The 27,812-nt window shown below is 41.4% G+C and overlaps 1 protein-coding gene across 1 annotated transcript in view; it reads right to left on the bottom strand.

Moving 5' to 3' along the window:
- Positions 1-5,817: 5,817 nt before the first annotated feature.
- Positions 5,818-27,812, bottom strand: part of LOC126252586 (beta-1 adrenergic receptor-like) — a 41,914-nt gene continuing 19,919 nt past the window's right edge. The window contains exon 3 of the mRNA XM_049953487.1: positions 5,818-8,821. Within this exon, the coding sequence (XP_049809444.1) occupies positions 8,249-8,821 (573 nt within the window). The 3' untranslated portion in view covers positions 5,818-8,248. The remainder of the gene's footprint in view (positions 8,822-27,812) is intronic.

The following is a 27,812-nucleotide window of genomic DNA, read 5'->3' as shown; positions in this document are numbered from 1 at the left end:
GTACCCAGTAACTGTTATTTTCTGATGGACACGGTACTTTAGCTAACATGTTTTGTACAGTTAAGGAACTATAACACAAACAAATTGAATGTGCAATGTTTAGTTTGGGGTGCCATTGGGCCTTGCTTCAAGTGCGACACAAGGACTGAAGTATGCTCACTTTTCAGTGCAACTTAACGTGTAAGTCAGAAAAGCACTACCACATGTACTTTTCTTAAATCATACAGTCGTTTTACACATGGAAATACTGGAACATCTGTATTGTCAATGCCTTGATCTATATTTGATAAATAATAAACGTCATTTGGATACTTTTAATCATGGCCAACATGGTGATGCGCTGTCTTCTTTATGACGTTCTGGTCATTCAGATGGTTTTGAATATGTCTGTAGTTTTACACAGTTCAGGTCGTTCATTTAGAAACTTTTGAACATGAGGTCATTATACACAGTTCTGGTGGTTCAGATAATTTTGAACATGGTGCCAGTTATCCAGTTCAGGTCGTTTGAATGTTTTTAAAAATGCTCAAGTTGGCCGCTGTAGGGTGACATACTGAGTGACTGTTGTCTCGTTTTAATGTCGATTAAAATACTGGGCTTTGATTGGTATATATATATATATATATATATATATATATATATATATATATATATATATATATATATATATGTGTGTGTGTGTGTGTGTGTGTGTGTGTGTGTGTACGTGCACATGTGCAAGTGTGTTTTCTTAGAAGTTCTCTATCCATACAAGGGGTGTGGTTTACTCCTGTTTGTAGGCAACCCACACGTGTGAATTCACGGATATGAGACTAATATCGGTATAAAACGTGTATACGTCCAAACAGTGCATTGCAGTCGCCATCGGTACTCTATTATGATGAATAAGGAATATATGCATGAAGAACTGGTAACGGATAACAATGGTTGTAATTCGCAGAATGTGAATTATTGGTAACGAGGTGTCAAAAATTGATTGTTGGTGTGCTATGGTGACGCGGTGGCCAATATTTGCATGGAAACGGGACTCTCGAACTGGTCATTGAGAGGGCAATGCCGGCCCTGATGCCCCCTGCAGTGGCAGAGTAAGTGCATCATCTGCCTCAGAAAATAGAAAATGAGATGAATTAAACTTGTAATTTAATCGAAATGAGTGTCAAGAAAATAGATATCCACCAGTTTCACTCGCGGAAATTAGCAGTTTTAGTCCATTTAGCTGAACTTTGGTTTAGTTTGCATAAACATCTGCCAGAGAGACCATGTTGTTGAATAAGAATTGCTATTGGCAGAGCATTTATAGGATACTGAGACGGATACGTCAGAAGCATAACGAGCTGCAGCTATTTGTTAGTAGTAAAATGTGGTTATTTTTGTTCACTTAAAAGATGGTCATTTGTGGTTCAGAATAAGTGCAGTCGATCTGGTCATTTGGACTTTGTGTTTTTACCAGGGCGATTGTTAAAACTGCAAACTTGTGGGTATTTCACAGAAATGTAGGTGAATGCAGTTTTTATTTGTAATACTAACACAATATGTGGGTCAGTTCTTAAGATATATGATTGATTTCAGCTCTTAAAGAGTAAAATTGTGACCTTCCCGTAAAACGTAATGAGACTTATGTGTTGGCTTCAAACCTCAACTTTGCTGAGACAGGCAGGCACGATCTGTATGTGTTTGTGGTATAAGCCTATAATGGTATACTAAAACTAAATGGGCCTCCAAGGAGCTCGCTTTGCAAACCAGCCATTGTGTCATAACTTCTATATGGCGTTATTTGCTTGTGATATAGAGGGACATACCATACGATGAAAACGCAAGAGGCAAGACTGCTGATCAGGTGATTTACACTTGTGATTCACTATTATCTTACAGATGCATTTATATCTTCTTGCGTTTATTTTATAATAACTGCATGTATTTTGCAATTATTTTTGCACCTCAGTGGTATTTCAAACTCTTTTACGTACTTCAAAATTTTATACTTCTCTTTCTTACGGGATTTTGCTTCAGAGAGAACCTCTGGTTGCATCTGCGTTTCCAGTAGGCACCTCCATTTCCTTCGAGAATGATGAAAGGAGAATGGTATCACTTGAGTTTGTAAGAGTATATACAAGTACATACCCTTTACTGTTCTGTTATGTCATTGTGAAAGAAATGCAGTGTAATTTTCATTTTTTTTTGGCCTTTCTCTAATGTAAAACTGTTTGTAATGTTCTGTGTTTATTCCAGTGAGTAATATACCTGTAGGTAATTCAAAACCCAATACTCCAGTTTCTATGAATTTCTTTATTTAACGTTAGTGCACTTTGTAAAATTTCAAACAGTTTACAGAATAGATATTCTATCTACTTTAGATGGCCACAGTACACATGTGTAGTCTGTAGGCAGTCACCAGACATTCGTTGAAGTTCCAGCCGTGTAGTCTACTAGCTTCTCCTGTTGTAATGTCTGTGAGAGGTGTCAGCTAGTGTTTTTCTACGTAATTTTATATGTTACTTCAGTTAATACCCCTATAAGCGACGAAGAAAGTAGCTAAATAAAAAAAGTGAGTACTTTTTTCAATAATTGAATGTAAGAGAACTTACCTGTTCTTGTGGCGAGTAATCACAAGTGTCTGTTATTCACAATCCCTAACGTCCTTGGTGTCCTTCTGTCGTTCCTAACTCGTATTAATTCATAGTCCAGTATCTCTCTTACTCTGCACTTCAATGACAAATTTAGAGTGTGGAAATTGGAGTGACAGACTGAGTATTAAAATCTGTCTTCAGTATCTTGTTATGATGGCTTCGATGATACATTCCATCCGACTACCACTTCAGCTTGCACTTTTAATCTGTACCAAAGATTTGAAACATGTCCATACTGTTCTGTGTGTGAGAAAAAGAGTACAAAATGTTTGTAATACCCTTTTGTTCAATACTATATTTGAAACACCTACGTCATCACTGTGGCCAATAACGCTCTCTATATTGGATATCATTCTCTCTAATTCTTCACAACAAAGTAATAAAGGAGGAAGGGTAGAAGTAAAGCGTACTAGCATAGTAGAAGAATCTTTTCTTACGATATCATCACTGATATATGTGAACCAATGCCCAGTCAATTTAAATGATGGATACACCGACCTTTAAAGTAGTACGTATGATTTAGTCACATCATCCGTGCAGCTTGTATGGGTGGTAGATACAAAAGAAGTTTTAAATGCTACCACAACTGAAAATCTGCTCGGATGAGGTCCAGGGAACGTGGAGACCAAGGAATTTGTCCACCTCTTCCCACTAATCTGTCACGGAAACTTTTTTATACCTAGATCAAAACAACAATGTATAACTTATTTGAGTACACGCAGTGGTGATAGCTTTTGAATTGTTCGTTTTTATTTTTAGATGACCAGTTTCGGTCTTCTAAGAGATCGTCTTCAGATCTCACATTCCTTGATAAGCACAGGGACCGTTGGCTTGGAGCCATCACTTCTTGCAATTATCAAGGAATGTAAGCTCTGAGGACCATATCTTAGAAGATCGAAATCGGTCGTGTAAAAATATAGATGAAAACTTACGTAAGTCAAGACTGTGTGTATTTAAATAAGTTACAAGATTATAAAGATCGTTGTTTTTCCTGGAAGAATGATCACGAAGATTTCAAAATAACAAAATGATTGACAGTTAAGCATGGAAGGGGAGGGGACAAGTTGTTGTCAGTAGGCCGCTGCGTTCAAGTATGATATGCACCGGTTACAGCAGCTGTGATATTAAGTACGCTCATACATTTCTGTTGACTTTCATTGGGGAGTTCATTTGGCACTATCCTAAAAGCCTTGCTGCTTTCCTACACCATTTCACAGTAAGCCTTTTAATTGCTGAAAAGAAACACACAGCTCAGCGCTACAAAGCATGAAGTACATTTCATAACAATTACGTTACACACCGGAATTTTACGCAGCTGATAACCGCCACATAAGGTACCAGAGTGATATGACAACTGTGCACAAGACATAAGGTGTGACCCAACTCCTGCTGTGATTGTTTCCTGCTGTGGCAGCTGTCCTGTATAAAAATAGCTGATAGTCAGTTTGTTCTTCTGATTGAGAGATGAAAACGGACGGACTTTAACACAGAATTGAAGCGTGTTTCTACACTACATGAGACACATGTTTCGATGCTCTGATTTACGCAGATCTTCTACGAGATGAGGTATTCTCTAATAAAGCACTGCTTAGTTCGTCGGTTGAGGGTATATGGAAGTACATGAGGACCGAAGAGTCTCCAAAAATGGCGGCCTAAAAATTGACATAAGTCTTTGTTGATAACTTTTTCCAACACTTGCATGATGAATCAGGCCCAGGTTCCCTAATTATTGTACTATTAAGAGCTATAGAATCTTCTGTTACTGCTGGTTCATGATACACGAGTCTGTGTTGCCGGGTGCCTACCAAACGGCTTCCAGGGGCAACAGCAGAAAGATTTTCAATATTTGATATAATTGGTGAGTGACTTTTAGTATGTAAAATCGTGACATTATCTATTCATTAAGGTGTACACTAAAGTATTAGTGTTAGAAACTGTACATACATGTCACGAGGAAGGGTCAAGTCATGGTGCGCAGATTTTATTCACCCAGTTTTTCTGAATGAGAGCTCTTAGTGACTTGTAACAAACCTTACGAATTCAAACCGATTCCTAAGTTTTTCTCGCTTATATGCCTAATGTGAAATATATAACGCAATAACGGGTCTGTAAAGTAATTGACGTTTGAAGTGTCGCTGATGAATTTAGGGTGGGGCGTATCGTAATTGAGTTCTAACCAGAAAATAAATTGTTTCCAGACCCATGTCCAAATAAAATATTTTAGATTTCAGTGTGGGAGAAGTATTAGGTCATAGTTTGACCACGGTTCTCTGTTACATCCAGTATATAAACAAAAATTGTAGAATGTACAAAAAGATTAGAGAGAAGAATGTGGAACGAATTGTGGTTAAATACGTGTTTGAGTAAATAGTTACAAAAATGATGTAAATTATTTAATGACATGACAGTCGCAGATTCATTGTCAGGAGATTACACTGCTGACACCCGACTCTTATTTCAGCTCAGCTCAGCTCAGATGTTTTATTTAAACAGATACGTTTTGCAGCGGTAACAGGTCCCATTTTCTCATCCAGCGTCGTCTCTGACATTCCACTCCATCTCCACTTTCATCAAAGATTTTCGTTTTAGGTAACATAACTGGAGATAATACCGCAATTTATTGTAAATTATCACTTAATGCAACAGTTAAGATTGCACATATTTATTAAAAATTATAACCGGTTTCCGCCACTGTGCTAGCCATATTGAGATCACGGAACCATATGGCTGAAGTTTACCGCCGCTTCAGCAATATGGTGCCGTGAAGACGGCCAGAATAAAGGGTGAAACCGGTCATCACTTTTAAGTAAATGATTACGAGCGATTTTGACTGTTTCATTAAGTGATAGGAATATTAGAGCTAACAAAACGACTGCGTACATGTCGTTCTCTTATATTTTAGCTTATATCGCAAATATCACTTACCTTGACTGAAGAGAGGCTCTGATAAGGTTACCTCATCTATCATTCCGACGTCTGAAACAAAGTTATAATGTATTGGAACCCTAATTAGACTGGGTCCTCTTCTATTCAAGATGACCTTACGAATGCTATACGAAATGTTGTGAACAAGTAGGAAAATAGACGGAAAAGGCGAGAGGGAAACGTCATTCTGTAAATACAGTTTCATTTTTATTTCCAACTATACTTTTCACAGACGAAAACAGGATATTTACTTCTATTTCCATCGAGTGCTCATCACACATTCATATTAAAGTAACGATTTGGGGATTTATTGTAGCAATAAATAAAATAAATGATTCATTTGACGAAAACACTGATTGAAATTATAGAAAACACCATATAAAGAGTTTATCTCTATTTTACACTAATATTTACAAGTAACATTCTTTGGTTTTTTGTAGGAGAAATCTGAGTGTAGGCAAGATGAATCGGCATTGACGAATAATCTCTTCGTGTTTCGTGAAAGACAGGAGGTATTACACACGAGGAGCCAAAACTTGAATGCCTCAGTAGAAAGAGTTATGATAGCAAAATACGGGAAATCACGTTCATAGTATTGCTTATGATACATATAACTCGTTAATTTTACATGTACTTAAACGTCATTCTCATACGCTTTTAAGAATCACCCAGAATCCCACCCACGCCCAAGTATCCTGTTGGTCAGTTTACGTAATTAATCATCCAAGCAATACGTCCCGAAGGTTTCTTTCCATTCGAAAAGGACGCTCGTCGCTTTAGAATAATGCGTATTTCTAGTAGAAGAGAGACAGAGTTAGCTTACGACAGTTAAGTCACAGGATGTGGGTCTGGAAGAGTGCTCACAACACAACGGAAACACGTCAACTCATAGTTCATTTCACATCACTAAATACACGATTCCGTAGCTTTCTTTGCAAATCAGTTACGGCTCTACCTTCTTCCGCAAATACAATATATGTGACGAATCTTACACATAATTCATCTTAAATATGCATGTAAATGGGTGAAACAGACGTGGCGAAAATTAGATAAAAGCTTTCGTGTTTAGCATCTACATTAATATTTCGCAATTACTCGTGTCTGTATTTTTATTTAATTTTCTCCCTTCAGGAGAACAATTTACAATTCTAACTTATCCGTTTATCATGGTATGTCATCACTCTTGTTCCCAATCACATTTGCATTTCTCACACCTAACACGAATAACTTTCGACGATAACTAAAAGCAGTAATAAATTATGTGTCCCAAAAACGAAACGAAACAGGTTTCTCATACCTTACTAATATGCAGCACATGAAAACCGCTTTTTTGAAACTGAAAATGTATTTATCTGGCTAGTACAACCAGATAGCAATAGTTCAGAACTTTTAGAAGGTTCATTCCAAACAACAGTATTGTATCAGTCTTAGTTCGTCCTTTCTTCACGAATCCTAGAGTATAGTTTTTTGCCGGAAAGAAAATATTTTAGTGAATGTGCTTGATAACGTTACGATTATATAATTTCTTGGTACTTGACAACGTTTTGATGTAAGAGAAGCTACACACGGAATGAAAATTAGTTACAGAAGAATTTGCTGTTGGCGTGACGTAAATAAGCTGCAGCCAAAGATGTGCGCTTCAGCGAGGTCCAGAGGTGTCAAGCACGTTTACGATTTCGTTGACACTTGACGTCACATAGAAGGACGAGCTACCCTGTCCACAGCGGTAGGTTAAGTACGCAGTATAGTTCGGAGACTTTTACAAAAAATGTACTAAATAATTTTAGTTGATTGTCCTGCAATTTGCTTTCAGATTTATCTACTTCAGTGAGTAAACATTTAGGATTTATGCTTCAGGGATCTCTTGTAGCTACAGCCTCCTACACACTTGCAGTGTTACGTCAGCCTAGAGAAAAATCATTGATATTTGAGTACAGGCAGCTTTACAGCTGTATCGAAAATGTTCTTTGGCAGTATCAGACACAATCTTTTCCTTCAGCTAATGCGTCGTCCATTGTGAGACAAAATGTTCTTTGCGTGAAATTTAGAGCTCTTCTTACAGAAACTAGATGTCAGTATACCATTTCCTTTTGGCTTATTGCTTAAGCTGTCCAAGAACTAATGACCCACTGTTTCTTCAAGCGATTACTTGCTGCCACCCTTCTAACTAGAGACCTGCATCCCATGTTCCCTTCAACGTGCGTAGCTTCTCGCGAACTGATGGGAGCCTGCATTTCACGTAGTCTTCCGTAAACAGACAATTAACGATTTAACTCGCGACTGTTCATGTACCAGAGCTCAGAAACTGACACTAACAGTAAGTGTGGGTACGACTATTTAGGAAACTCGAGATGGACGATCAACCATAATTTTTCTAGTACTGGACGTTAAAACTGTAGACACACCACAAATCAGATGAAACCCTTTATGTGACAGCACAGTTTCTTCTAAAAGTTTATCACCATACTGCCCAAGACTTTACAAGCACACCTGGTGGCTTTGAACGTTTTTCTGACCGCGTGGCACGTACTAGTCTTTGTAGTCAGTGTATGGATTGGGCAGCGGGTCTGTTCCGAAACGCGGCTTGTCCTTTAGTGCGGTCAGTCTATTGAGGCAGTTTCGGCGTCCTCTTCAGGAGTGGCCGGCCGTGGCGTCGGCGCTTGCGCTTCTCGGGCTCAGAAGCGGTGCTCCTCGTATCACAGGAAAGACTCGTCGGCCAGCGCCGTGGTGGCGTCGCGCTCCTCGTCGTCGTCGTCATCATCGTCGTCGTCGTCGACGACGACGAGGCCCCCTGCCGACTGGGGCGGTCCGTCTCCGGCCGCCGACAGCCGCTCGTCGTCCTCGCGGTAGTCTAACGACGGCGCCGCCCCCGACGCTGCCGACTGCGGGCGGGCCCCGATGCCGCCCCCGCCGAGACCGCCGCCCCCGCCGCCGCTGCAGCCGGCACCCGTGGCAGCCGCCGCCGTGTTGATGACGTAGTACTGGTGGTGGTCCGGGTCGCCGTACTGCGAGTGGTAGAACTCCTCGCGCATCATGTGGTTCAGTGAGCTGCAGCGGAAGTACAGGATCTGCTGGAAGGGCTTGCGGAAGTCGCGGTTCAGCGTCGCGTAGATGATGGGGTTGAAGAGCGAGTTGGCGTATCCCAGCCAGAGGAATAGCGACGACAGCGAGGGCGGGATGTCGGTGAACGGCCGCACCAGCGCCAGCACGAAGAAGGGTAGCCAGCAGAAGGTGAAGGCGCTCATGATAATGCCCAGCGTCGTCGACGCCTGAAACACAGGCAACAGTACAGCAGGACGCCGCTCTAAAAAGAGACCTGCATTGAGACCTTCACTTTCCCAAACATCTGCACAAACAAATAACAAATACACTTTAAAAAAAAGGAACGACGCACGCGGAAGAAACTATATGAATAGACGGAAATCTGTAGATGTGATGAGCGTGCGCCGGCAAACCAACAATTACAGTTTCAGAGAAATTCGATGGTTTATTCAATAGAAAGAGCTTCATGAATTTGAAAGTAGGCTGTTTAGGTTTTCATATTGGTAACGCCATGTAGCGCTCTGTATGAAAATCACTGGTTGTGCTGTGTGCAGTCTGTGGATGGGTGGCATTGTTGTAATATTTGCTATTGTAGTGTTGGGGTGTTTGCTGTTAACAGCGCGTAGCGTTGCGAAGTTGGAGGTGAGCCGCCAGCAGTGGTGGATGTGGGGAAGTGAGATGGCGGGTTCTTGAGACCGGATGATCTGGACGTGTGTCCATCAGAAATAGTACATTTGTAAGAATGGATGTCGTGAACTGCTATATATATTATGACTTTTGTTTGTTCTCTATCAAAATCTTTCATTTGCTAACTATGCCTATCAGTAGTTAGTGCCTTCAGTAGTTTGAATCTTTAATTTAGCTGGTAGTAGTGTCGCTCGCTGTATTGCAGTAGTTCGAGTAAAAGATTTTTGTGAGGTAAGTGATTTGTGAAAGGTATAGGTTAATGTTAGTCAGGGCCATTCTTTTGTAGGGATTATTGAAAGTCAGATTACGTTGTTCCAAAGAATATTGTGTGTCAGTTTAGTGTTGATCAGAATAGGTAAAGAGCGAAATGTCTGAGTACGTTCAGTTTCGCTCAGCTGTTTTAAAATCAACTAATGTAAGAGATTTATTAGCACAGTAATTCATTAATTTTTCTAAGGGGACGTTACACATTGAGCAAGTCAACAACGCGTACTGATATGGCGCGCGCCGCTAACCTATGATCTTGTTCAGAGCGCGCACTGTAATCGATTATAGTTCGCTGTCCTGGTGCGGGTGCCGCTCCGGTGGCGATTTGCTATGACGTCGCTGGCGTGTGTTTGCGGTGGCCGGCGGAAAGCGAGAGGGTAGTTGGTTTTCCGGGGACTGGACGGAACGTTCGCTCCGCCGGACCTGCTAGTGACTAGCGCCAAGGTTGTTGTGCATCGCAATATGAGCAGAGTGGTCTGGGGCGGAGGCGACACGCCGCTGTGCTGGCCATGGGATGCTGATTGATTGGAGTCGGCGTACTTGTTCTTTCTGCCTGTCTGATGTGGAGGTCCGGTGGGGTCCTGTGATACTCTGGGCCGGAGACAACTAGTTGCGGAATTTTGTAATCGTCTGCCAGGTTAGGGTGTGGTCTCGGTTGGCTCTTCAGATTTTCCCACGGAAGCTCCAGCAGCGGTTTCTGAACTTTTCTGATGTGGGACGGTGTTGTTCGAACCTTTTGCTGTGTGTGTGGCTCGTTACGATATTTGTTGGTACTAATTTATTTGCTCAACTGGAGTGCTGCCCGGAGTTGCGTTCATGTGTGGTGCATTTGGCAGTCGATGTGTTAGGTAAAGTCTGATAAAGAAGGGCGGTTTTATACAGTATATACATAGTGAATTACCGCTGCTTGGTATATGTGGTCTTCTGGGACCTGAACAACACGATCTAGTCAATTTGGTTGTGTAAAAGCATTTCGTGGTATGTTCTGTATTTTTTATTGTGTTATTATTAACTTGGTGGAATAGTCGCGTTTGGTGTCGTTAAGGCACTTGTGAGACTGTGGTTTGACTATTCATGTGCGCTTGGCTTTTATTGTTTCGTTTTAGGAAGCGAGAATTGTTTGAGATTTGTGTGTTGGCTTCCGGCACTTATTAAGAGCGCCCGAGTTAACGGCGCTGTGGTTATCATGTGCTATCGAGATGTTATACTGTATTTTGAATTTTGTGTTGATATTATCTGTCGTGTGTTACAGAACATAACCAAGGTGAGTAAGTGATGGGCAGTTGTGGGAGGCATGTCGGGGAGCTCTCAGCGGCTTATTTGGGGGACCGTTTCTAGTGGAATTCTCCGAAGTGCTGAGAGCTCGCTCTTCTGTGATCGTGTTGGCAGTTGCAGTTGGCAGTTCCTGAACAACACGATCTAGTCAATTTGGTTGTGTAAAAGCATTTCGTGGTATGTTCTGTACTTTTTATTGTGTTATTATTAACTTGGTGGAATAGTTGCGTTTGGTGTCGTTAAGGCACTTATGAGACTGTGGTTTGACTATTCATGTGCGCTTGGCTTTTATTGTTTCGTTTTAGGAAGCGAGAATTGTTTGAGATTTGTGTGTTGGCTTCCGGCACTTATTAAGAGCGCCCGAGTTAACGGCGCTGTGGTTATCATGTGCTATCGAGATGTTATACTGTATTTTGAATTTTGTGTTGATATTATCTGTCGTGTGTTACAGAACATAACCAAGGTGAGTAAGTGATGGGCAGTTGTGGGAGGCATGTCGGGGAGCTCTCAGCGGCTTATTTGGGGGACCGTTTCTAGTGGAATTCTCCGAAGTGCTGAGAGCTCGCTCTTCTGTGATCGTGTTGGCAGTTGCCCGCGCCCTTTGGTTGTATCAAATTATTTTGTTATTATATTTATTGGTTGTGTGTTGCGCTTCTTTCATTTTATGGTGCCAAGCGCCATTATCTTAGTTTTTTATATAAATCCTTTTAAATTGTAATGCCAACTTAACTTATTATTGGATTCTGTCTTTTGGACAAACTCTAAAGCATTATTGTAAAAGGTTCATGATTTTATGGTGGCAAGCTGCCGTTATTGTTTTTTAAAGCTCACTCTTTAACCATTTGTTAAGTTTTGTAAGTTATATGAATTTGTTATTTAAAGGAGTTTAGTATTAGTAATTTAATAAATTGTCTACAGCGTCAGCTGTTTGGATATTACTGGGTGGAACTCCTTGGATAGTTGTCCTATACGAATGCACATCTCAGCGTACTGCTGTTGGTACTAGGGAAGACAAGGAAGCATATTTGAGTGAGAATAATTTTTTATCATCTGCGAACAGATTAGAGCTGGAAAAACTAATATAGATCTAAGTAGCTAGCGACTGTAGCTAGCTGACTAGAAATGCTGTGACGAAGAAATTTTCTCGTATCATTGAATTATCTCTTTTAATATAGGTACACTCTCACTACGTCACAGTGTCAGTGGTTTGGTCGGTATTACACAGTCAATGGGAAAATTTTAATTATTCTGAAAAGAGTATTAACAAGAAATGGAACAGAAATATTTAAATTCAACTGCCACAATGACTTTAAAAAAATATGAACGTGGAACTGACTAGGTTGGTGGAAAAAGAAACGGACATTGATAGTCTCGTGACAGACTACGAAATTGTTATAGACACAGCATGCAACAAGGCCAGGTAACGGCTTTGCCGCAGTGGATACACCCGTTCCCGTGAGATCACCGAAGTGCTGTCGGGCGTGGTCATGGTGGGTGACCATCCAGGCCGCCATGCGCTGTTGCCATTTTTCTGGGTGCACTCAGCCTCGTGATGCCAATTGAGGAGCTAATCGACCGAATAGCAGCGGCTTCGGTCAAGAATACCACCATAACGACCGGGAGAGCGGTGTGCTGACCCCACGCCCCTCCTATCCGCATCCTCCACTGAGGATGACACGGCAGTCGGACGGTCCCGGTAGGCCACTCGTGGCCTGACGACGGAGTGCTTTTCATGCAACAAGGCCCAACCAGTACGATCTGAGACTGAAAGGCGTCCAATCTCTTGCTGAACAACCGATCCACGGATAAGGCGATTGCATCAGATGACGAAGAACGACCAACCTCTACGTTGAGAGGCGTGAAGCAGAGGAAAGAATATACAGAGACAGTTGGTAAAGGAAAGCCACAAGCAGGAAGAAATATTGTAGCTGCTTGTCTGGTAACAATCTAGGTAATGTAATGTATCGCTTACCATCGGAGAAATTAAGAAAGGCTTACTTATCCTAGACGGTACGATGACATTCAACTTAGAGCATACACTGAATTACATGTTAGTGTATATTAGTGAGCCGTGGTATAAATTACTGTTTTGAAGAGCGCGCTGCAGCGCATTGTGTGAAGCAGTCGCCCTCCGTTTCTGGCGGTGGCGAAGCTGTAGCAAGCGCAGCTTTGGTGGCTCCCTCTGGTGGGAGAGGGGAAAGGTAGGCTGTTCACGTGCATTTAAGGAGCGCTATGAGCACGCTAGAGGGTCCATCGGTCAGTCTGGGTGAGTCTGGAGTCAGTCTGGGGTTAGTGTCTCGTCCCCAACTTGCTAGTATGTCTCTCGTCCGAATTTGTGGCGCTGCGAGAGGGCTCAACGAGTGGTCGCCCGGTCGGGGCATAGTTCCTGCATCTGAGTCTGCGCGTTAGGCCGCCAGTCTGCGCGAGTTGCTCAGGCAACGGTCATTGGCGGTTGGATTGATCGGTTGGTCGGTCGCGCACTGAGACACAAGCTGTCTTGTCCGCCTTGACCGTCGGCGCATGTGAGGTCGCCACGTGGGTCCAGTCGGCCGCGCCGTATAGCGAGGGGTCGTGGCTTCGCAGCTCACACGAGAGCAACAGGAGTCAACCCACGACATCGGTCTGGCCGGTGCGATATGCGACGCCGTGAGACGGGAGATCGGCGCGCCTTCCTGCGTCCGTTGAAGCGGCTGGCAGCGGACGGTTCGGGAGAGCGTTTTGGAGGTGCTGCGCCAGGTCTTCGCCAGAAATCTCAGTCTATTAGAAGTGAGGTCACCAGCCGCTTTGTTTTAGGGTCGTCCCACCACTCTTCTCCGTTTGCTCATCCGCGGGAAGGTGGTTATTTATAAACTGGGTGGTCCGTTTTTCCCTTGTGGAGAAGGGGCGGGTTAGAGTAACCTGAGGTTCGGGTTGTTCGGTAATCTCCGTATCAAATGCCGGCCGCTGGTGGCCGAGCGGTTCTGGCGCTACAGTCTGGAACCGGGCGACCGCTACGGTCGCAGGTTCGAATCCTGCCTCGGGCATGGATGTCTGTGTTGTCCTTAGGTTAGTTAGGTTTAAGTAGTTCTAAGTTCTAGGGGACTTATGACCTCAGCAGTTGAGTCCCATAGTGCTCACAGCCATTTGAACCAATCCCTATCAAATTGCCGTACGTTAATAGCTGCCTCTACCATGTTTGTTGGATTCGGTGTGTTAAAGAATTTATTGCTTGAAGTGTAACGGCCTAATTCAAAATGGCTCTGAGCACTTTGGGGCTTAAAGTCTATGGTCATCAGTCCCTTAGATCTTAGAACTACTTAAACCTAACTTACCTAAGGACATCACACAACACCCAGTCATCACGAGGCAGAGAAAATCCCTGACCGCGGCGGGAATCGAACCCGGGAACCCGGGCGCGGGAATCGAGAACGCTACCGCACGACCACGAGCTGCGGACAACGGCCTAATTCCTGAAATAGGCTTTTATCTTGTCTATCATCTTGAGAGGCGGTATATGTGTACTGTAGAGCATGTTTGGCCAACCTTGTATAATCTTTTGTAAGATTGCATATCATAGTCTTTTATTTAAATGGTCATTTTAGTATATAAAGTTGCCACACTTCCACCTTAAGACTTTTCTTAGAAGTTAAAATCAAGTTGCATCTTTAGTGGCAAGTTAATCTTTAATTTTAGTGTTTTGTATCATTTCCATCCCTCCTACGGGGTGCATAGTTTGTGTGCTTGTGTGAATTGTTAAAAGTTTTACTTTAAGGTAATCTTGTGTGTTGCAGATTTCCACCTGTGTTGTCTTTCAGAGGTTGTTGTGACCGGTCGTGACTACGGCCGTGTCAAAAGGGACCGGCAAGGTTCTCAGCCGGAAAGCTCATACATTCAAAAATTTCTTTCTTTCTGCCTTGGAATATATTGTAGCTTGATATTTAGAGGATGCTTTCTGCTTATAATTTTAAATGTGTTTAAAAAAAAGGCTTTTAGGAATTAAATTCCCATTTCTTAAAAGCAATTTCATTTTGATTTCATCAGTTACTCCCTGGCAACTGCTTCCACGCTCACGTAGTGTGATTAAATGTGTTAATGTTCTTGATGAATCGCTAGTAAATAAAGTAAATTCTTAAGAAAAGGTTTTGAAAGTAAATTCACGTAGTAATTAGCACATAAAGAAGAAGACGATAGTAAATTCCATAAGAAACTTAATCATTATACTGCAGCATCTGGAAGACCAAAAGATGATAAAGGTTTCACACAACTGGCAATTCGTGAAATACCAGAACATATGGATCCCAAGAAGGCGTTCAAAGCATAATTCTACTTCGAGTGTTCAGCACTCTTCCGCAGCTTGTTACAATAGTCTACAATCGTTTCCTTTAAACCGGATGCACATCAAAACTATGAAACGGACCTAAAATAGTGCAGACAGTCAAGTCTAGAAAAGAACGCAGCACACAAATCACCAAGTTGCGCCCAATTTGTGTTTTATATACACAGAGCGAAGACCCTGGAAAAGCTTTAATACATAGAATAACGTATTTCATCTACTCCAGAGATTTTCTACGTAATAATCAATACGATGTCACGCCACGAACAGACACAACTGATGCGCTAAAGGCAGTCAGAATTATAGTCGGTAGCGGCCTCAAAGACATAATGTGTGTCATCATGGCGAGTCTTGTTATACAAGGAGGCTTGGACGCCATTCGGTAGCCTAGTATTTCGAAAACGTTGCATGAATTTCAATATCCTGGGAGGCTATGTAACTCGACATGCAGCTACTTTCACCACAGAGCTGCATCGTTATCTGCCAATAACCTGTGAAAAGAGAGGACAGCAAATAAAGTATGTCTACAGGGGATTTGGTGCAGTGAAGGTCTGTGCAACGTGTTGTATAATAAGTTAGCGTGCCTTGCTCAAGGCACTCTCTCATAGCCGCTTGTGCGGACAATCTAATTCTTTTAAGTAAAGAAAGCGGTCCTGAAACTAAGAGTATCTACAACACAGGATTTGCAACAAATCGCAACTTGGGCCGAAGACACCAAACTCCGATTCAACGGACAGAATTCAAAATTGCAAAGAAAAGCCGATTATGGCAAACATCACCGGTATGGATAGAAGCACTGGAGCTACAATACGACCGCATCTGATTTAATAGAGCACAACAGTTAAGCAGTTTAAAGATAGTGAAAGGATTCAGGACGACATGCTATGAGGAGCTGTGTGTTTTAGCAGGCCTCACGCCCATAACAAGATGCGAGAAACAGCCGAATGGTATGACATAGACAACTCTAGAAAGGCGACATACATTACAGACGTCTCCCAGGAGTATAGACGCTGCCCACACGCAGCGGATTTATCCAGAATAAATGAGTTAAGGGATGGCAATATTTATCAACCACAAGCTTAGTCATCAATGACGTTTCAACGTTCATACAGAATTCTCAAACAGCCAAGCCTAGCAATCTGCCATTCTAAATGCACTGAGTCAAGATTTGCAGTACTCATCAACGACAACATGATAATACTAGATTCTTTACGAAATTCGAAGAATCATAGCTTCTTAATGTAATAAATACGCTCAAAACTCAGGAATATACAGAATTACATCTGGTATATAAATTTCGCATAGGTTAAAGTCCGTCCAGGAGTGCGGGGCAATGAACTAGCTCATAATCTAGCTGAGAGAGCAGGCCTTTCACGAAAAAAGACAGTTGCAGCCCACTGTCTGTAAGTGCAACAAAGAGAAAACTAAACAAAAGTTCGAAAACAAATCAGAGATTGAGTGTCAACGACTTAACAACTGAGCAAACAAGAATCTGCAGTTACCTACGATCCCCAAATTTTTACCAGTTAAGCTGCTATTATCACCGAATGTTACAGCCATGTTAACAGGCGATGGTGCACTGAAAGCCTATTATGAACGCTTCAAAGTAACTGAAGACGCACTGTGTACATGTAAGGAAGAAGACAAAAATTTGACCACCGGTTTTGGACTGCAGTAAATTGACGGCAAAGAAGGAAACTCTCAGGAAGCAAACAACCAAACAGTTTTTAAGGAGGCCGATCTCCCATCAATAAATCAGATATAGTTTATAATTAACAATAGATTTTTTCAATTTGGGCAATACCTGACGTCAACTATAGCTTCATAGCTGTCCTGGGAGACATGAATGAATGCAAGAAGCCTAACAGATTTTTAATAGTAACTCTCAAAGTCATTGACTTCCCTCCAGTAGTAAGGTGCTGATGCCTTGATGCCTCAGAACTTGTCCTACCAACCGATATCTTCTTCTAGTCAAGTTGTGCCACAAATTCCTTGTCTCCCCAATTATATTCAGTACCTCCTCATTAGTTATGTTACCTACCCATCTAATCTTCAGCATTCTTCTGTAGTACCACATTTCGACAGCTTCTATTCTCTTCTTGTCTAAACTATTTATCGTCCACGTTTCACTTCCATACATGGCTGCATTCCATACAAATACTTTCACAAAAGACTATCTGACACTTAAATCTATACTCGATGTTAACGGTTTTCTTTTCTCCAGAAACGCTTTCCTTGCATAGCCATACATCTGACATTCTCTCTGCTTCGACCATCATCAGTTATTTTGCTTCCCAAATAACGAAACTCATCCACTACTTTAAGTCTCCATTTCCTAATCTAATTCCCTCAGAATCACCTGATTTAATTCGACTACATTCCATTTGTTTTGCTTTTGTTGGTGTTCATATTATATCCTCCTTCCAAGACACTGTCCATTCCGTACAACTGCTCTTCCAGGTCCATTGCCGTCTCTGGCAGAATTACAATGTCATCGGCAAACCCCAAAGTTTTTATTTCTTCTCCATGGATTTTAATTACCACTCAAAATTTTTCTTTTGTTTTCTTTACTGCTTGCTCAATATACAGTTTGAATAACATTGGGATAGGCTACACGCTGTCTCACATCCTTCCCAACCACTGCTTCCCTTTCATTCCCCTGGACTCTTATAACTACCGTCTGATATCTCTACAAATTGTAAAATGCCTTTAGCTCCCTGTATTTGATCCCTGCCTTCATCAAAATTTGAAAGAGAGTGTTACTGATGACGTAAAATTCGTAAAATTGGCTGGACTGCCCAAAGGACGGGTGTGAACGTTGAAACGTCGACTTCGCTCCACACCCCAGCCTCCCGTTACTGCCGTTTTTGCTCTCGGCTCTTGAAGAAGAATGGTCTCCACTTGCTGCTCAGACATTCAGACACCTCATTTAAGTGTCCCCAGGAAACTTCAAGCAGTCATAAAACCGAAGGGTGGCCACACACCGTGTTTAAGTCCCAATAAGAGTCCCACTACTTTTGGTCAGATACTGACATACTTCTTCAATCATCTGTTCGTCTACAGTAAAGTCAGAATTCATGCGGGCACAATGTCCTATGGAGCTTTTACTGTATAAGGAACATGTAACTGCGGATAACTTCAGTCTGTCGGCTCACCCGGAAGGTAGCGGAAAGGTATGGACAAAACATCAGTTGAGGAGATGAAGTTTCACTTCCCGTACGCCCGAAATTTACTCTGTTGGCTCGACTTTCATCACATCCTTCTCTGTTGAAAACCGTGGCGTATTCTAAATTGTACCATCACCTCGGCTACTACTGGAAGCAGCCTTCGTCAGACTTAGTGTTGCACGCCCTGAAGAAGGACAGCTGCAGTAGTAAATGAAATGTACAGTTTACAGAAGGAAGTGGTTTACAATGCAGAAGAATCTTGCGGAGATCGACTCTGACCACCAAGCCTACGGAATTAACAAGATTAAAAAGTTCAGTGACCAACCTTGTCGCGTCGCAAGTTGTTCCGAGCGAACGTTTGTTTTAGGATAGCTTGCTGCATGTAACTTCGGGGGTTGACATCTAGTGGCATACCTGGGAGACACACATGCACCTCATACTGCCTGCCGTGGGAAAGCTATTCAATGTATCTTACTGAACGGGTATATTCACCACGTATAAGAACCTAAACAAACGATATTTGTTATTATTCAATCATTTTCAAAATGGGTACACCACCTTTTTTTATTCAGGAGAATACTGTATAAAAATTTCAACACTGTAACTATCACAATTTCGGAGACAGAAAACGTTACTTAAAAAGTCAAAAACCGATACTTAGGGAATTAAATTCAATTAAAACACATAAACAGAATTCTCAGTGTGCAGGATTAATTAATTGAGATTTTCATATTAAAGTTTACATTATTTATCGTTTTCGTAATATAAAAATCAGACAAAATTATTTTGTGTGTCCAGCATTGTTGTGGGAGTAAATGTGAGTAAATGAGAGTGTGTATGTGGGATATTCGTCAAATTTTAACGTTGCATTATATGCCGTCTTAAGTAACCTGCAAGAGTCACACAAGCCTGTCGCGGGAAAATGATCCTAGAGGATTTACCCACTTTACTTATGACGTAAGCCTAGGTGTGACTGCTATTGTAACAGAAACAAACGATATTTGTTATTATTCAATCATTTTCAAAATGGGTACACCACCTTTTTTTATTCAGGAGAATACTGTATAAAAATTTCAACACTGTAACTATCACAATTTCGGAGACAGAAAACGTTACTTAAAAAGTCAAAAACCGATACTTAGGGAATTAAATTCATTTAAAACATATAAACAGAATTCTCAGTGTGCAGGATTAATTAATTGAGATTTTCATATTAAAGTTTAAATTATTTATCGTTTTCGTAATATAAAAATCAGACAAAATTATTTTGTGTGTCTAGCATTGTTGTGGGAGTAAATGTGAGTAAATGAGAGTGTGTATGTGGGATATTCGTCAAATTTTAACGTTGCATTATATGCCGTCTTAAGTAACCTGCAAGAGTCACACAAGCCTGTCGCGGGAAAATGATCCTAGAGGATTTACCCACTTTACTTATGACGTAAGCCTAGGTGTGACTGCTATTGTAGCAGAGCAGCCAGAGAGTCAGCTAGAGTGTAATATTTCCAGAATTATTGTCCTTTCGTTTCCGTTTATTAAACATTACTTTAATATTTGCATCTCAGAGTGACGCAAATGGGTCTGTGTGTAAGGATTGGTGCAGGCCAGTTTGGTGCGAGTATGATCTTTAGCGAGCATTCTGATTGGCAGCGAATATGGTCAGACAATCAGAATTAATATGGTTCCCGCTCGTTACCTGATAGTTATACGGGGAGGAGGCCACAGGAAAGGAGTCGCTCGCTAGCTTTGAACGCGGACTGTCATGTTACTAGGGCCAGTCAAAATAATATGTAAGATGAAGAATTACTTAGTGTTTGAGTTATTGGTGAGTTAAGTCGATAGCAGTTGTTGTTGAAGACTGCTTGGCAAAATTTCGGAGATTTTGGCTAAATCTGTTGGACAGATATTCGCGTGGGAAAGGCCTTCACAGTATCCGCGTGGCTTTTTTCAGTATTCAACAACTGATCATATTTAGCCGAGCAGTTTCTGTTTTAGAAATCCACAACAAGGACCGAATGTAATAACTCATATTAGAGGCGAAATTAATGGCTGTGAAAACGTTGTTTAATTCGGGTCGGGTTTGGACATATTTCTGGCTGCTGTGCGTGTGAAATGTGTGTATGAACTGTGAACTGGAAGGAAATAATAGTTTAAACGTGGACTGAATTGTACCTTTTCTTTGGCTATCAAGGACAAAATAAACATTTTTGTGTGCAAATTTCGGACATTATTTTCCAGAAGTTAATCCATTTTCTTACCACTCGATAAAATTTTTAATACTGTATTTCCACACAAATTTCTTTCATAACTAGAGTTGCGTGGCCTCAGTAATTGCAGATATTAGGTGGTGTTTTTCATCAACGCTGCTTTCACTTCATCTTGTAAGTATCTGCGTTGCCGAGTAAAGGGACACTGAGCAGACGCCGTTCTGAGGTAGGTGAACTTTAATTTGCAGGTTGCTTCACTCAGCCCCAGCCGAATATTAAAACGCCGCCCCGCCACAACCTGTGTCACTGTCGTGCAGTCAGGAGACGAAAAACTAAACATTTCAGTAAATGGTCTGAAAACATAACGTTAGGGGTATTTACCTTGTTTACATAAATTCTAGAGAAAATAGCATACTGTGGTAATAGACTACTTCTTCGAATCGTAATCACCTTTCACAGCAGTGTAGGGAAATGAGCAGCACATTTGCTGTAGAATCTTAGACCATATTCCGATCTTACATGCATTGAGGTACTTCGAACAGTATTAACACTGACAGACCAATAATCACCAATTCTAAAACTTAGGCCGAAGCTAAAGTCACACTTTTCACATTTGACACTCTTAAAGTCTCAGATCAAATCAATCACGTGGGTGCAGTATATCTTGACTTCGAAAATTATTTCACTCAGTAGGCCTACACTTGTTAATAATTGTACGTTGAGTCCTGTTATCAAACGAATTTTGTGACTTTTTGTGAGGATTTTTCGGTAGGGCCAACGTAGCACATTATATTGTACGGGGAGTCATCGACTGTTATAGAAGTAGTTTCAGGTGCTCCTTAGGAAGCTTGTTGAGTCCCTTGCTATTAAAATAGGTTGTCAAAAGAAAGTTTTCACTTTTAGCGGGAATTCCTTGATAGGGACGACGCAGAATGTTATCGTGTGAGGAAAGTCATCGCCAGATCTAGAAATAATTTGAGACGAGCGCCAGGTTGTTGACTCTCATGTCGTTAAAATTGTATAATTATGACGTGGCAAAGAACGTTAAATATAATCTCAGATTTCCCAGTGGAATGAAATACTGTATTAGGAAAAGACTACACATGTACTCATACGGATTTTAAGGTAGCTAAGGCGCTTAAAACTATCAAAAATTTAAAATTATGGCCTTCACAAAACGAAAAACTGCAATTGGGAACAGTCGGTCTGTAAAAATACGTTGATGTAGCAATTTCTAGAGTCATGAATGGTCACGTAGCTCCAGTTGTGGGTGAAACATGTGGTAGACTTGAGGTGTTTCGTTGAATGCAAGGAAAATAGAATCAATTCGCAAAGCTGATTGCGAACAAAACTGTCAAGTCAGCCATCATACAATATTGCTAACACTTGGGGAACCAAAGCAAATAGGGCTAACACGAAGAAGAGTAACACGTACAGTCACATGTTTCTTTGTCTCTCTACCATGGACTATATAGTTGTTTGCAATATACAGATGTAGCTGTAAACGTCTGACTCTGAAGTGACTTATTTACAACAATTACCGAACAAATAAAAGAATTAAGTCTCATCAGCAAGGTATTTATTACCTGCGGAGTAACACAGGACATTAATGTGTCACATATCCAATTCTTATGTTTCATGAGAACTAGTGTATGTCAGATTTTTCAGGTTGTATGTGAAGTGAAGCCCAGGACCAAAAATGTTCATGGCAATTGTAGTCTCACCACACAAATCTTTATTTGCTTGAATACGTTGACGAATTAATATTCTACTGCTGGAAAATATCAACGTTTCAGTTGATAAAAACATGAAATACTGACAATAGCAATTCATTTGTGAGCCCTAATGTAAACTGTGAGAAATCCTTGCTATCAAATAAGGACATTTGTACATCGTGATTGAATGTCAGCTACAATCCTAGGCATAATGAAGTAGGACCACAAAACATTTTCTTCCACATTGCCACTTGCATTATTTTTAGTACTCACAAGGTTCAAATAGCTCTGAGCACTATGCGACTTAACATCTATGGTCATCAGTCCCCTAGAACTTAGAACTACTTAAACCTAACTAACCTAAGGACATCAGCACAACACCCAGTCATCACGAGGCGGAGAAAATACCTGACCCCACCGGGAATCGAACCCGAGAACCCGGGCGCGGGAAGCGAGAACGCTACCGCACGACCACGAGCTGCGGACAACTCACAAGGAAGACCGTCCAAAACCAAGTCTAATATCAGGATAGACAAATGTAGAATTTCATCCAAAGAATCTCCTTTGCCGCGCGGGATTAGCCGAGCGGTCTAAGGTGCTACCGTCATGGACTGTGCGGCTGGTACCGGCGGAGGTTCGAGTCCTCCCTCGGGCATAGGTGTGTGTGTTTGTCCTGAGGATAATTTAGGTTAAGTAGTGTGTAAGGTTAGGGACTGATGACCTTAGCAGTTAAGGCCCATAAGATTTCACACACATTTTTTTAATCTCCTTCTCAAAATAAATACTACGAAATTAATAACAAACATCATCTGAACCACAGCATTCATCTTATTTTTTTGTGCTAAAACTGCTGTCGTCGATTGTAATTTCAGAGGATAACAGAAGAATTTTATCCTTACGGATTTAAATCAAATTCTCTTTATGTAAATTTTATCTAATAAAGTACGCAACACAACTGTCTGTTTTGCGGATTACCAACAAATGGCCTCTCACCAGATCTAGCGAACGGAATAAAATTCTGAGATGAAAACAGATTCACAATACAGTAGATCCCTGCACTTCAGAGCACACTTCAAGTTAAGGCGATTAAGGCGACGGTATTAACACAGATCGTAACACGGAGTGAAATCTAGTGCTTGTAAGACCTTCATAAGCAGCTTTAAGCTTTCTGGTGCAGTAAACGACTGCAAGGCAGTAGACACTACTTCATTAACGTGTTCCATAAAAGCTACGCAGGAGATTGCACTCAGCGCCCCGTTTAACTGTACCTGCGGCTTGCAGTAACCCTGGAAGAAGTACGTTAAACGTTAAGGCGTTGGGTCGACCTCCTCTGCGGTGCCCCTTTCTTGCTAGGCATTACTGTGGCTGGATAACGGGAGGAAAGCGGAGCTTTGCACGGGAAACATGCGTCAGAAATATATTCTTATCACAGTACTGCACCAGTAAACACCCGTTTCCTTAACGAATTGAACTCTCATCTTCAACAGTCAAACGTCTGATTACTTTACTTAGGTTCAGCATGTAAGAGACACAAAGTTTAGAAGACGTTTGAAACTATTTTTAAAGTTTGTTGGGAGTTTTTAAGTGCTCTTAGTCTCTAACACTGAATATATTCAGCGTGATCTGCGCACCGCGGGATATACTGCCACAAGAGATACGTACAGTTTCTAACTGTAATACACACATTACTTTACGTAATACTATACCTCTTAATGAGTAGATTATGATAATTAGTCATATTTTTAACTTTGTTCCATAAATATATGAAAATATTGAAAATAACTATTTTGTTGCATCTGAAAGCTGTTAGGTAGGCAACCTGCAACTGGGAATTTGCACCATGACAATGAAGTGGAATATCTGTTTAATATTATGAATGAAGCTGTCATAGTTGAATAAGAAAGTCTGGAATTTCTGCCAGTACATAGTTATGAAGTAAGTTCTACCTCAAACATCTTATGCACGTCGAAAGGGGGATGGGCGCAGATATTTCTATTGGTGACTACGGATGGTGTACTGAACAACATTACACCAGTAACTACGTCATTTTGGGATTAATAATTACAAGCCATACGTTTTTTGGTTAGGTAGTATCTCTATGTGGCACAAGGAAGCCAATAACATTTATATTCCCCATGGCAGCAGGTGAGAGACTGAGGTGTGGAAGCATGAATGCAAAACCGGTAGCCTATACGGACAGGCGTCGTTCACTTCGCGGCCCAGTACGGCCATGCAGAAAACATCAAGTCGTTATGTTTGTGACGTCTTCTTGCGAAGCGGGTTCGACGTAGAGAAAAAAACAACCAACGATCTGACGTGTGCACACATTAAGGTACCACATAGAAAAATAACTTCTCTTACATCTATTACAACCTGTATAATCTGCTACGCATGTTGAAGACTTTACTGTACTTCTGCTCATTCAGTGATTGGTTAACTTACGATTCTTCGATGCTGCAGCATACATCCCTCCAACCTGTCTCTTCCTGTGGTAAAGGTCTTCCGTAAACTTGTTCCTTCAGGTATTCTTATTTCTGCTACATTTTGTTCCTCATCTGTCGGCTTCAGTTTCTTTACATTCCTCGAAACTACACTATTTCATGCACATCCATTTTCTTCTTCGCGTTTTGGTTCCGAAAAACACTGTGATATTGACCCATACTTTCGGGGAATATTTTCTCAAATTCATAGCAAAATGTGATATAAGCTGAGCTGTCTGTTGTGAGGCCGTAGTACAACCGCCTCACGATATCAGTAGAGACATTGCACGCAGCAGTTGTTCAAATGCTCAAACTTGCATTGCTTGCTTATTTTTTACTTTGGTTAATGTCCATAATAATACGGATTCACAATACAGTAGATCCCAGCATTTCCGAGCACACTTCAAGTTAAGGCAATATATTGTCTTCACAGACACATTGCGGCGACAGCATGAAATGAGTCTGTTTCTTCATCTACTTAATTTTCTTCACATTATACCTTGTATACTGTGGGTGAAAATACTTGTATTTGTTATACTCTATGCGAATACGCTCTAACCAGTTTCGATCATTCAGTGCAAGCTTTGTAGCAAACTGTTTGCTTGGTCGTTACGACAACTTTCTTCAGCGATTCGTTTTGCGTTCGACCAATAGAATTTGATCGCCAACTGTTAGCCATATGAGCTTCCCTGTTTCAAGAGACATAGCCATTCTGTTACTGTGCTTGAATTTCCTGAACTACGTTACAGTCTACTCTGCGTCCTCATGTTCGTCGGATGGCTGCCTTTGTTTGGCGGATGGACATATTGTTGAGGAGATACTACAGTGCATAAGAAACCGGCTGTGATGAAGTTCACGTATCGTGGCAAGGTTATTTTGGCACTGTTAGTGAAGATATTTTCGTGAACAGGTGTCGGGTCGTATGCTCATGTGCATTGAAATAGGGCTCATAAGTTGCACTGATGTACAGAAGTTTGAAGCTGGTTATGGCATCTCTCATGTTTTATTTTGCTTAATGTAGTGACAGCTGTAAACTTACGTTACGAGGTTCTTCGACTTGTACATTCAGATCTTGCGTTGTAGGTTTAAATATCCCTACGGGGTTCTAACGTTATCCGCTTATATTTACTGACAATATATTGCTTTTCAGTTCGCGAACCTTGTCACTTATTTTGTCTTTCGACTACTTGAATGTGCCACGTGCTTCGCCTACATCCTATTACGAGTGCTGTTCAGAAGGAAGGGAACGATTAAGCATTAAAAAAAACACAAAAAACAAGAAATACATTTTATTATATACATCTCAAAGAGCAACTGACATACAACTTTTCCACATAGTCACCAAACACATTGAGGCACTTATCATAACGGTGGAAAAGCTTTGAAATACCTTCGTCGTAAGATTCCGCCGCCTGACACTTCCGCCAGTGAGTCACGCGCGTCGTCATCAAAGACCTGAGTTGCAAGCCAGTTCTTTATCTTGGGGAACAACTGGAAGTCGCTTGGTGCGAGATAGGGGCTGTAGGGCGGATGAGGGAAAATCTCCCATACGAATGAATTAAGGAGTTCTTTAGTGCGGTTTGCCGTGTGACGTCGGGCACTGTTGTGGAAAAAACAAATTTTGGACGTCGGCTTTCCTCGACGTTTGTTTTGAACTGCTCCTCTAAGGCTGTGCAAAGTTTGACAGTACCAGGCAGAATTTGTGAATGCTCAAAGTTCGAGAAAGTCAATGAGAAATACACCTTCCTACCCCTAAACACAGTCGCCCTTAACTTCCTTGCTGACAAGGTTTGCAAGCATTTTCTTGGTTTTAGGGGGGACCTTGTGCGCCCCCACTCCATGGACTGTAATTTTGTCTCGCAATTGACGTGTTTCACCCAAGTCTCGTCATCGGTTACGATTCGATCCAGTAATGAATCACCATGTCTGTGGTAGTGTAAGTAGGCTATTTAGGTTTTCTTATTGGTAACGCCACGTAGTGCTCTGTATGAAAATCACTGGCTGTGCTGTGTGCAGTCTGTGGCTAGTTTGCATTGTTGTCTGCCATTGTAGTGTTGGGCAGCTGGATGTTAACAGCGCGTAGCGTTGCGCAGTTGGAGGCGAGCCGCCAGCAGTGGTGGATGTGGGGAAGTGAGATGGCGGATTTTTGAGAATGGATAATCTGGAGGTATGTCCATCAGAAACAGTACATTTTTAAGAATGGATGTCATGAACTGCTATATATATTATGACTATTAAGGTAAATACATTGTTTGTTCTCTATTAAAATTTTTCATTTGCTAACTATGCCTATCAGTAGTTAGTGCCTTCCGTAGTTTGAATCTTTTATTTAGCTGGCAGTAGTGGCGCTCTCTGTATTGCAGTAGTTCTAGTAACGAAGATTTTTGTGAGGTAAGTGATTTGTGAAACGTATAGGTTAATTTAGTCAGGGCCATTCTCTTGTAGGGATTACTGAAAGTCAGATTGCGTTGCGCTAAAAAAATATTGTGTGTCAGTTTAAGCACAGTCATGTATAATCGTTCTAAGGGGACGTTTCAGTAGGCCTCCAGAAATGTCAACGTTGCCCCAAAAATGGCTCAGATGGCTCTGAGTACTATGGGACTTAACGTCTGCGGTTATCAGTCCCCTAGAACTTAGAACTACTTAAACCTAACTAACCTAAGGACATCACACACATCCATGCACGAGGCAGGATTCGAAAATGCAACCGTAGATTGTAGCGCTTAGAACCGCTCGGACACTCCGGCCGCCCAACGTTGCCTCCATTCCCTGTTCTTTACGGTGCTCTGGAAGCATATTGGGCACCCATCGTGCACAAAATTTGTGGTAGCCTAGCTTTTGAGTGACAATTTCAAAAAAGAAAGTCCGTGAAACTTGTGGAAAGGAACGCGAAAGCTCCGTTACTGTGAAGCAACGGTTTTCACGAATCGTTTCATCAACTATAGCGACAAGATCGTCAGTCACAAATCTCGGGGGTCATCTCTTCTCTTCATCATGAACGTTGGTTCGGCCATTTTTAAATGAGTGCAGTATTTCCGGACGGAAGATTCACTCTTTACGTTGTTTCCGTACACTTCACACAGTTCACGACAAATTTCATTAGGTTTTTAG

This window comes from Schistocerca nitens, chromosome 4 (genome assembly GCF_023898315.1).
Source record: "Schistocerca nitens isolate TAMUIC-IGC-003100 chromosome 4, iqSchNite1.1, whole genome shotgun sequence".
NCBI lineage: Eukaryota > Metazoa > Arthropoda > Insecta > Orthoptera > Acrididae > Schistocerca > Schistocerca nitens.
The sequence above is the reverse complement of the archived record's forward strand: the minus strand, read 5'-3'. Positions and strand labels throughout refer to the sequence as shown.